The sequence below is a fragment of the Amaranthus tricolor genome, chromosome 9, assembly GCF_026212465.1.
Source record: "Amaranthus tricolor cultivar Red isolate AtriRed21 chromosome 9, ASM2621246v1, whole genome shotgun sequence".
Taxonomy (NCBI): Eukaryota; Viridiplantae; Streptophyta; class Magnoliopsida; order Caryophyllales; family Amaranthaceae; genus Amaranthus; species Amaranthus tricolor.
Genome location: NC_080055.1, coordinates 20,865,413 through 20,878,329, shown reverse-complemented (window position 1 = coordinate 20,878,329; position 12,917 = coordinate 20,865,413). Strand labels below are relative to the sequence as shown.

The 12,917-nt window shown below is 34.8% G+C and overlaps 1 protein-coding gene across 1 annotated transcript; it reads right to left on the bottom strand.

Annotated features, from left to right (window-relative positions):
* Nucleotides 1-11,667: 11,667 nt before the first annotated feature.
* On the bottom strand, nt 11,668-12,639 carry LOC130823367 (secreted RxLR effector protein 161-like). The gene is made up of 3 exons (XM_057687987.1): nt 12,431-12,639; nt 11,972-12,352; nt 11,668-11,746 (listed from the first exon to the last, which is right to left on the bottom strand). The coding sequence occupies exons 1-3, from the start codon at nt 12,637-12,639 to the stop codon at nt 11,668-11,670; spliced, it is 669 nt and encodes a 222-aa protein (XP_057543970.1).
* Between the last annotated feature and the right edge of the window lie 278 nt (nt 12,640-12,917).

Sequence of the window (12,917 nt, the reverse complement as noted above, 5' to 3'; positions counted from 1 at the left end):
AGCCGAAGGTGTTTTCCGGGACCGGCAACACCATTGGTTATCATCATCTACCCTAAAAACTTACCTGTAACAATGGCAGAAACAAACCCAAACCAAATTGTAACCATGGAACAAATGGAACACATGTTCAGGCTGTTCCAGCAGATGCAAAAACCAAACACAAACCTTGAAACCATTTTCCCAGACTTAAAATTAGCCGAAAAATTAAACTATCAAAATAACACAACTTGGTGTAAAATGATGCAAATAGCCCTAGAATGCAGGGGACGTCTCAGTCACATCATCGACGATCCCCCCAGTATCACAGATTCAAATTATAAGACTTGGAAGCAAAAGGACTCAATTGTTCTCTCATGGATTATCTCGAACATTGATACGGATCTAGTAAACCAATTCTTAGATTACACCATTGCAAGGGACTTATGGAAAGGAATTGAAGTTCTTTTGAACAGTGGTAGGGACGAACTCCAGATCTTTGATCTGAGTTCTCAGGCCAACAGTATCAAACAAAACCAAGATCCTCTGGAAATCTTTTTTGGAAAATTAACTACGATCTGGAAAGAAATTGATCGACGGCAACCGAATCCTATGGTACATGCTGAGGACATCACAATTTTTAACACATACATACAAAAGCAACGTTTATTCCAGTTCTTGGCCGGAATTAACGAAACCTTTGACAAAGAAAAGAGGGATCTATTGAATCAAGAACCATTACCAACAGTAGAAACAGCATATGCAACAATCAAACGAGAAATTTCAAGGCGTGGTATCATGACTCACGCTTCATCATTGGGAAATAATCCCTCAGAGATCGGAAGTGGGTTGGCCGTTAAACACCACCGGTCAAATCCTTCATTTCGGCGTGACATGGAGGACAAAACTTACCTGAAGTGTAGCCACTGTGGAGGAAGCCGACACACTAAGGAAGGTTGCTTTAAAATTATCGGCTACCCAGAGTGGTGGGAGGAACACCGGCAGCGTAAAGCCGCCACCAAGGCCCCGATCAACAGAACCGGCGACAAGGCTAACATGGCCACCAGCGCTCCTCACATCTCTGATATACCTGATGAACCAACCCAAAGCATGAAAGGCAAGGATGGTGAAAATGGCGATACAGGTGAACAAATCGCAAGGGAAGGAGAAAACGGCCCAGAAAAGAGAGAAGGAGAAGGGAAGCATTTAAAAACCTTCCAAAAGGGGACCTTTTATAGTCCCCTTACCCTAGCCCTAAAAGAAACCCTAAAACCCACAACCCAACCGGCCCAAAACTCCCAACCAGCCCACTACCCCAAAGCCCACAAAAAAACACAAAAAGGGGTTAGCTTGATGTGTAAACCGGTTTCGTCTAAGTGGATATTTGATTGTGGGGCCACAGATACTATGACATTTGACCCTCATGATCTCCTATTTACCCATCCGAAAACCCGCACCTATGTCCAGACGGCAAATGGGTAATGTGTGAACGTTGATCACTCTGGGCCCGTTTCTATCTCTCCGTCTCTAAAATTAAATAATTGTCTTCTAATTCCTGACTTATCTCATAAGCTATTATCTATTAGTCAATTGACTCGGGAATTAAATTGTACTGTGCTTATGACTTCTTTTGATTGTGTTGTACAGGATACTCAGACCGGGAGGATTATTGGGCATGGTACTGAACGAGATGGCTTATACTATGTGGACGAGGCGATTCAAAAGGGTCACACTTTGCTTGCTCATGGATTCCCTAATCATCAGTTACGGACTTGGCATCGACGTCTGGGTCATCCATCTTTGGGGTATCCAAAACGTCTTTTTCCGTCATTAGCTAAAAGTACTGTAGTCTTGGACTGTGAAGCATGTGTTCTTGCAAAAAGTCACAAACATTCTTATCCTCCTAGTTTTACTCGTAGTAATGAACCATTTGTTTTAATACATTCTGATGTTTGGGGCCCTGCTCTTGTGTTTGGAAAACACAGCTATTCATATTTTGTTTCATTTATTGATGATTGTACTAGAATGTGTTGGATATATTTCTTGAAACACAAATCTGAGGTGTTTGATGTCTTTGTCAAGTTTTATAATATGATTGTCACGCAATTTGATGCTAAGCCTAAAATACTCCGCTCAGATAATGGGGGGGAATACATGAACCAACACATGACAAATTTCTTTACCACCCATGGCCTCCTCCACCAAACTTCTTGTTCCCACACACCCCAACAAAATGGCATAGCTGAAAGGAAAAATCGTACTCTTCTTGAAATAAGTCGAGCCCTTATGTTTGAAGCCCATGTCCCACCGTATTTTTGGCCCGAAGCCATTGCCTCTGCTACCTATCTCACCAATCGACTACCCTCCAAAATCCTTAACTTCAGAACCCCCTTGGAAGTCCTTCATACCCACACTACTATCCCATCTTTCCACTCCTTACCTCCTCGGGTTTTTGGGTGTGTTGTGTATGTCCATCTACCCAAACCTACTCGAACCAAACTTGAACCCCGGGCTGTTAAGTGTATTTTTTTGGGCTATGGAACTAATCAGAAGGGATACCGCTGCTTTAATCCAACTGAGAATAAGATGTATACTACACTGGATTGTGATTTTTTTGAGCATTCCTATTTCTACTCTCCGCTTCGTCCTCAGGGGGAGACTACATGTGATGACTTGAGCTGGCTTACATATTCTGTAATTGATGATTTGAATCCCAAAGAGCAAGTAGGTAATCCCACAGACATTGCTACGGAAAACATAGTTTTGCTTCCTTCCCAGCCCCTTCCTACCGTGTCTGAAGCATCCCATGATCAAGAGGTTGCCTGTGAGCCTCAAGAGGTATTAACTGAACCTGAACCTCAAACTAATGATGATATATCTGGTATTGTTAATTCACCCTGCAGATACCAATTACCCCCAAGGAGCAAAAGGGGTATTCCTCCAAGAAGGTATGATCCAGAGTTCGAATCGCAGAGATCTCGATACCCTATTAACCGGGAGACGAGTAACTTGGCACAAACAGCTGTTGCATTCCAAACCAGCCTATACTCAAGCTCCCTGCCTAAAAATACTGAAGAAGCTCTCCGAAGTCCACGGTGGAAAGAGGCTATGGTAGATGAGATCTCGACTTTAAAGAAAAACAGAACATGGGAGAAGTGTATGCTACCAGAAGAAAAGAAACCGGTAGGCTGTAAATGGGTTTTTACAATAAAGTATTGTGCAGATGGTACTATTGAGAGATACAAGGCTCGTCTTGTGGCAAAGGGATATACACAAACTTACGGGATTGATTACTCCGAAACCTTCTCACCGGTTGCCAAAATAGATACTATCAGAGTCATTTTCTCCATAGCTGCAAATAAAGATTGGCCTCTATACCAGTTTGATGTGAAGAACGTCTTCCTACATGGAGAGATCGAAGAGGAAGTGTATATGCATGCCCCGCCAGGTTTTTCAGATGAATTTGCTACAGGAGAAGGATGCAGACTCAGAAAGGCGTTGTATGGCTTGAAACAGTCTCCGAGAGCTTGGTTTGGTAAGTTTACCTCAGCAATGAAGAAATTTGGCTATGAACAAAGTCATTCCGATCATACCCTATTCCTAAAGAAAGACGGTAGTCAGATAACATGCCTCATCATTTATGTGGATGATATGGTAATAATCGGGAACAATGAAAGGGAGATAAAAGAGCTCAAGAAGAAACTTTTCATGGAATTTGAGATGAAGGATTTGGGGAACTTAAAATACTTCCTTGGTATAGAAGTCTTGCGATCCAAGAAGGGAATCTTCATCAATCAAAAGAAATATGTCCTAGATTTGTTAGCAGAAGTTGGCATGCTTGATTGCAAACCAGCAGAAACACCAATTGTTGCTAATCACAGACTGCAGACAACACCTGGAGGAGAACCAGCTGACAGGGAAAAGTATCAGAAACTGGTAGGAAAATTGATCTATCTATCCCACACTAGACCTGACATATCATATGCAGTTGGGGTTGTAAGTCGATTCATGCACTTACCACAAAATCCACACATGGAAGCAGTGATAAGAATTTTGAGATACTTGAAAGGCACAAGTGATAGAGGAGTCTTCTACGGTAAAAATCATCATCTTGACCTTGTTGCCTACACAGATGCTGACTGGGCAGGAGATCGAGACAGCAGGAAATCTACGTCTAGATACTTCACCCTTGTAGGGGGTAACTTGGTTACTTGGAGGAGTAAGAAACAGAAAGTAGTCGCTTTATCAAGTGCAGAAGCAGAGTTCAGAGGGGTAGTAAAAGGAATAACAGAGATTCTATGGCTAAGAAAACTCTTATGCGAACTTGGCTTTCCACCAACAGGAGCGTGCAAGTTATTCTGTGATAATAAAGCAGCTATTGATATATCAGAGAACCCGGTGCAGCATGATCGAACAAAGCACGTGAAGGTTGACAGACATTTCATAAAGGAAAAACTCGAGAAGGAAATCATCAGCATTCCACATGTGAGATCAGAGGATCAGTTAGCTGACATTCTCACAAAGGCCGTTTCCGCTGAAGTTTTCGAAACTACTTTGACCAAGTTAGGTGTTGGGAATCCCATAACCTAACTTGAGGGGGAGTGTGGAAATATATTCTGGAATAATATAAATCAGTAAATATTTTAATTACTTAGATTAGCCAAATGTATTTAGGGAAATTTCTGATTGTCCAAGGCATTTCTCTAATTGGCTCATAAGAGTTTGTATATATATTAGGATTGTAATTCTAAGAAAATCAATACAAAAAACACAGAATTCATCCTAATTCTTCACCATGGTCCAAGGCCTGCATGCACTTTAGTCCATGGGAGCTTCGATCCTTATTTGGTGGTATCAGTTAGTCACCCCAGCTTATGAACTATAAATTATTATCTAAATCACCTCCTGAACACACCACTTTAAGATATCGAAGATCACTTGCAAATTGCGTCCAAGTTATATGAATGGTTTTGAATTTGTTCAAAATTAAATCTTACGTCTACATTAATTTTTATACATTAATAAATCCTTTTAAAGATCGAGTTAGAGTCAATTCAATTATATAATATTGAGTAAATGTCGGTTCATAACACCTCCACTAAAAGAGCAATTTTTTTATTTTATTTATTTTATTTTTTTACAATTTGGTGCTCCTTAATCGCAATAGTTACACTTAGTACCAAATAATTGACTAAACTTGCAATACATAAATGTGATCGCAAAGTCAAATGAATGATAACACACGTGGGCGATTATCAGAGAAGGATTTTTATGAACCCATGTGCAAAACTTTTCAGCCTTGCAAATCGGCTATTAATTGTTTTTTTTTTTTTTTTTTTTTTTTTTTTTTTTTTTACCATTTTTGTTAATGCAGCCATGTTAGATTGCAAGTTAAAGCAACATATTTAAGGCGTTTTCCGTATCATAATCCTTATCCATTTATCAAAAATATCTTATCTGAATATATACTCGGTTTCAAAATTTGAATAAATTATTTTTCTATATCAAATATCTAATTTTTCATTATATTTAATCAAATAATTCGGCCTATAATTATTTGAGTACCTTATAATAGAGTTGCTCGTGCTATTCATTATGCTAACATTGGTTTGGATGGATCTATTAATTCCTCCATTACCAATACGCCATGCATTGTTGAACTTAGAATAAACGTAATTCCGTGACTGTTAATGTTTTGATTGATCATATTATCTAGTTCTACTTGCATATTATAATGCATGGTCAGAGCACTAATGTGACTATGTGACTCTAAATTGTGGGTTGAAATTTGTGTTTTTCTTATCGTAAGATGAATTTAATTATATCAGCTTAAAATATATAAAAAGTTGCTTTTGTACAAGTATGAGTTAAGATTTTATTGATTTTTTTATATATTTTTTAATTAATGGGCTGCTTGTATGGATCCGTATCACGATAAGTCGGTTTCATAGAAGACTTGTTGATAAACCCTAAATTTAAGTTGTATTGTATCTGTAGAAGTTATAATGGACTGTTAATTGCTTTGCAAATTGGGCCATCATTAATGGACAATGTGATATTATGTCACTCAGTGATTGTCACAAAGCAAATTACAAGTATAGTTTATCTTGACCAGATTTATTTGTAAGTTTTACTCTCTTAATTAAGGTTGTATATATAATATAATCTACTTAAGTCAGTTGTGTGTTATTTGTTTTTGGATCCCAGTGTAAAGATAAAAAGTTCTGTAAAAATTAAGACGTTATAATAATATAATACGTACTCTAATAATTCATATTACAGATTCAAAATGTAAATTATATATAAAGTCAATTCAAATTAATATAAAACTTAGGCCCCTAAAAAAAATGAAGTCTTGAATAATAGACCGATATGTCCTTATTAATCGAGGGTCATTTTAAGATGGGTAAGGAAAAGTGTAAAAATATGATAAATTCAGGTGGAAGACAAAGCAACGTGAGCACACATAATAGCCAAAACAATAGCAAAAAAAAAAAAGTTATTTTAATTACTATTTGCGTTAATAACATGTTTACTATCATTTTTTTTAAAAAAAAAAGAATCTCAAAATCATTAGCAGTAAATTCTCTATTAGAATAAAAAAATTGGGATGTTTTTCTTAAGTTGACAAAAAAAAATAAAATTCCAAAGTGAAGTAATACAATGTAAATATAGTAATATACTAGTATAACTAGTCGCATTGGCAAAAAGTAAGGAAATTAAAATAATAATGTTATAAATTTGAAGTGATCATCCGAGAGTTGGAATATGAAAAGCTAAAAGACTCACATTGATAAAATTGAAAGGGGCACTACAGACTTATAGAGTGGTGTCTATATACTTATATTCTACCTCCTAGTAATTTAAATAATTCGTTTTCAATCCGAATTGTCTGGATACTCTGATATTTCTTTTTGAAATCGGATTGTAATATCGAAAAATTAAATAATTGGATTTTTGAAATCAGATTGATTTGATATCGAATTTTAAACACCCTTAATATTCATAGAGATACTGATTTGAAAAATTGTAAATTATACTCTCAACTAATACTATTAACTCAAAATGTCCGTAAATATTATTTAAGATGATATCTTCTCAAATATTAAAAGTACTAAAATAGTGTACACTATATCCATACTATACAAAACTTTCTCATAATAATTACTTCTAAAGTCTCGATAACCCACATTTATACTCCCTCTTATTTGGTTTGGACACAAGTACTAAGAAAATGAGGGGACCACTTAAAATAATATAAGAATTAAAATATAATAAAAAAAAAATCGAAGGAGTATATATCTAGTGGTTTACTGCTCTTACCATATTTGGATTCCCTATAGTTATAAACATGATTAGACAAGGAGATCGAGAGAACATGGTATGCACTTATAACCTAACCACTACAATAATAGTATTATACCATCAGAGGAAATACTCAAACCATGCACGTAGCCAAGCCTAATATTATTCTAATATATTACACAAATATACTAATCAATTATTGAATAGACTATAGTAATATTTGTTATAATTATGTACTTTTTAAATTATATAATATATTAATAAAAAGGATTAAAGTTAAAATTACAAAAATTTGCATATTTTCGACAAGAAGGACGGGCCTCTACTGACCCGCCGTGTGGGTTCACCTACGTGTATCATAACTAATTTATTCGAATCCCATGAGCCATGTGCATTACTGTTGAGCTGTACTGCTACCCATTATGATTTATAGGCCTTAATAATATGTGTCACTCTATTTTTTTTTTAATTGTGAATATGTTTACGAGGAAACAGAATAACTTTAAGACTCATCAATAAAGTCTACCTACAGGCTAGTGGTTACGATGACATCAAACATTTCTAGATGTTGTAAACATACGGATACAAAGTACACAATATAGTAATATACTCTTCGGATAAGATCAATACAACATTTATACGTATAATTCATGTTTTTAACTTAAGCAATCACAACACAGCATTCTTACAATTTAAAACATAAAATTATATTTGCAATTTAATTATATTTAGTAATATATAAATTATTAATGATTTTATTACTGGATTTAGTTTGTAAATAACACTCACATAAAAGAATAGCTGATTGTACCACAAATTTAATGAGTTTTCAACTTAAAACCAATTAATAATACAATAATATGTAATCAATAAGATAAATTACCATAAACAAACAAAAATAATAATAATAAAATAATCAAAATTAAAAATGGTAAATTAAAATCACAAACTCTCATCTTACCATACAAGGGTCATTTGTTAACTTCACCAACAAGTCTTGTATGAGACCGTTTCATCGTGATACGGACCCATACAAGTAACCCAAAGTTAAATTTACATAGCAGTTAGCTAATTAAATACAGTTTTTTTCATTTGAATTTAAAAAATAAAGATTGGATCAACCCATATTAAGCCGTCTCACGATGAAACGGTCTTAATAAAAAATTTATAGAACATAACTTTACAAATCAACGTTATTTACTAAAACCACCTAAATAGTATGAGTACTTCACAATCTTAAATATTAGTAAAACTATTTTATACTTTTCAATGTAAGATCACATAGAATCTTAAAAAAAAATGTGAAATTGCATGTGCACTATTTCCTACATCACTAAGTATAATAAGCATTAAAAATTATTCTTTTCCATAAATAATAATAATAAATCTTCTATGTCACAAATATAACTCCATTTCATATTACTTGCAACAAATTAACTTTTACACTATTTATCATTTATAGTAATTTACATATTTTGGCTATATATGAAAAAAATATAGTCATGTGAAATCTTGTTTTATTCATCTCGTCACATATTTTCATAATATCAAATTTTTATAATTTTTAGTTATGTATTAACTTTAGAATTTGCCTTAATAAGTATGAGAATTTTAATCAATACTTATATTTACATCCTAATTTTTTTCCACTAAATTGCACTATATGTTTTAAAATTTTATATCTATTTTATAAGAAATAGGAGTATTATAATTTTATATGGAAAACATTTAATTGCATCTTTATTTAAAATTTATATATATAAATATTTTTATACTAGCAACTTTGTGCATTGTACGAGTTTTCTATATTATCATATTAATTGCTTTTAATTTAATCAACATAATTTATTTTCTCTCTTTATTTATTATAAATTTTTATAACTCATAATTTTTTTTTTACCTTAAATTTATTGGGACATAGATAGTAAGGGTAAGCCAAGGCCCAAGGGGGACATAAAATATCTAAGAGGGGAGAGAGAGAGAGTGCCGCGTGGGAAGAAGGCAGAATGGCAGATTCTGTAAATTGATTGCGATGTCGTACACGTGGTGGCCCGCAGCTTCTGGGATCCATAATAGTGTTATGTGTTCTGATCTATTTGTTCCCTACGACTATGGTCCATGAGTATTGCTCTTTCCATTTTAAGCAGATCTGTCTCCCACTTACTGCAACTTGTAACACACTCGTTCATCTCAGATTTACTGGACGTTATAGTTGAACTTATTTTTATCTAATTTTAAAAATTGATTTATAATTATGTAAAAAGCAATATGAATATAATAATCATTTTTGAACCTATCCGAATTACATGACTTGAAATTGACCGGGTAACTTAAATGTACACTCTATCTTTCTGCAACCAAATTTATTTAATCAACTTTCCCTCCATAAACATAAAAAAATATTAAAATTAAGTTACTGTAAAATATATAATGACAGTAATTATTAAAAGGATATTTTTAAAAAGTTAGTGGAAAAATTATAAGGACTACACCTAATTTGGTGTTTCTTGTTTGGTTCAAACCATTTAGTGTTTAGTTTTAATCCGAATAACTTTTAAAAGAAAAACATATGAAGCAAGGGGAACCGGTAGGTCTACTACTAACAAGAACGTCAATAAATTTTTAAAAAATTGCGATTATGTAAGGTCACTAAGATCCATGGGCATGCTACTGACATATGCTGAAAGCTTCATGGATAATCCACCAATTTAACTTAACTGATTATTATTACATATCTATCAATATTGGTATAATTCTTATTTCTAGTCTAATCGTAATTTGTACTTCACATAATTTTCATTTGATATCTATGTATGAGAATTATTTGATAATCTAATGATTTTTGGCCAATTTTTTTTATTAAGTTTAAATTTTTTATTAATGAAAGAATTGTTTTATCGGGACTGATTATGCTCAAGTGCTAACAGTATGATAGATGTGTCCAATCCTTAATTATCGTTATGTCACCTGATGTAAATCTATCTGGGCTTTAGCTGATCAATTTGATATTCTTGTCAAATTGAAACCCCGACCTGATCTGTAGCAGGTCGGGTCAACCTGCTAATGACCCATTTAAAGATTATACAGTATACAACCAAAGATTATACAGATTACACAATATTAAAGTAAAATAAAAATAAAAAAAATACCTGAAATGAGAAATGAAACCGATGAAGCAACAAGCTCAGAACATATGAATCTTGTAAAAATTGGGTCAGAAAACCAAAAAATAGAGTAAATAAAGAAAAATAGAGTAAACATAACACAAACAGAAAAATCGAAAAAATCGATAAAAAATGAAACAGAAAAATGAAATCAAAAACAAGATGCAAATTACCAGTTTAGTAAAAATGAAACCCCAACAAAGTCGAAAAAATCGAACCCTAAATAACACAAACACGAACCAAATTATTATGAAGAATTAAAGATGGCATTAACAACAATGGAAATAGCAGTTCTAGCAATGAACATCAAAATCAAACACAAAAAAATCGAACACAATCCAAATCTAAAAAAAATAAAATCGATAAAAAAAAAAGAAAAATCGGACTTTTATGTGTTAATAATACTTACCTTGGTGCCGCAGAGAAGATGAAGGAGAAGAGAAGAAGCTGCCGCAGAGAAGAGGAAGGAGAAGGTCTGAAGGTGTAGGCGGACGGCGGTAGGTCGCAGAATCGCACAAAAGAGAGAAGAGGAAGGAGAAGAGGAAGTGACGAACAAGTGGAGGCGCAAATGTTTAGGGTTTATGTCTTTCAGTCTTTATGAGTTTATGTTTATCAGTTTATGACTTATGTCCTTTATGATGTAATATATCATCATCTTTATGAATTTTGAGTTTATGACTTTATTTAAAATTTTCAATGGGTTAATAAATGGGTTAAATATGGGTCGACCTGACCTGATTGACCAATTTAATAAATGGGTTAAACAGGTTTTTTTCGGGTTTAAATATTCAACCTGAACCTAACCCATTTAATAAACAGATCAGGTCGGGTTGACCCATTTAATCAATTGGGTCAAAAATCTAAACCCAAACCCGCTAATTTCGGGTCGGTTTCAGATCAGGTTAGCAGGTCGGGTCAGCTTTTGCCAGCCCTGACCCATATCTTCACTCGTTCGACTTTAATTTATCTACAACTACTATTAAGACTCGATTCGAGTCACTAACCATCAACAATCTCCATCTTGACGAGAACTCGTAGTCAACAAATGATCCCATCAACACATAGAGAACATATCTCAATTCAAACGCGAGGTAAAGCTCATGCATAAACCGTACATCCCGATAAGTCTTCAACCAAGACCCATCCCAGGCCATCAAGTCTTCACCCAAGACCCATCACATACCCGCCACCAAGTATAACAACTCATAATGCTCCACCTACATCACAAGTCTCGGGCAAGCTCCACCTTAAGGTCAACATGCCTACAACAGGAGTTCCCCAACACTGCCCTTAAGGGCCTCCTACACATAGCAATTAATATTTAGCAAGTCTAAGAAATGTTTAAACTTACTAAATGGAACAAACTTAGTAAAGAAATCAGCTGGGTTGTTAGTGGTCCCGATCTTCTTTAACTTTACCCTCTTGTCAGTATGCAAGAAATGATACCTGACATCAATGTGCTTGGTCTGATCATGGTGCACTTGATCTTTAGCTAAGCAAATAGCACTTAGACTATCACAATACACCGAGCAAAATCTTGTGCACTACCCAGTTCACCTACAAGGCCTTTGAGCCAAATCGACTCTTTAGCTGCAGAAGTTATAGCCATATAATCAGCTTCAGTAGTAGACAACGTAACCAAAGACTGCAATGTAGACTTCCAACTAACCACAGAACCACCCAAAGTGAACACATAACCGGTTACCGACCACCTGGAATCCACATCAGCTGCATAATCAGAATCACTATATCTAGTTACCAAACACTCCTTACAATTCCCATACACAAGACCAATATCAGTTGTCCCTCTCAAGTAGAGAAAAATCCTTTTCACCCCCTGCCAGGGCTCTCTCTCAGGTTGAGCCATGAACATACTCACAACACTAACAGTGTGCGCAATATCCGGCCTAGTACAGATCATAACATACATGAAACAACAAACTGCGTTGGCATAAGGGACCCTAGACATATACGCCAACTCTTACGCCAACTCTTCCTCAGTTTGAGGTGACATAGACAAAGACAATTTGCAGCTCACAAATGTTAGTGTACTTATAAGCTTCGATTTCTCCATCCCAAAATGAGACAAAATCTTTTCGATGTAACTTTTCTGAGTCAGGAAAAGCTTACCCCTAACCCGATCCCTATAGATCTCCATATCCAAAATCTTCTTAGCTGGACCCACATCTTTCATGTCAAATTCCGAGCTAAGCAATTATTTAAGTCTAGCAACATCAAATTTATTCTTTGCGGCAACAAGCATGTCATCAACATATAACAACAGATAAATCGTGGAACTATCATCCAGCTTACTATGATACACACAACAATCATAAGAGTTCCTATCAAAACCATGCGAAACCATAAAAGAATCAAACTCTTGTACCATTGGTGAGGGATTGCTTAAGTCCATACAATGACTTTAGCAATCTACATGCATAGTGCTCTTTCCCTGGAATCTCGAATCCCTCG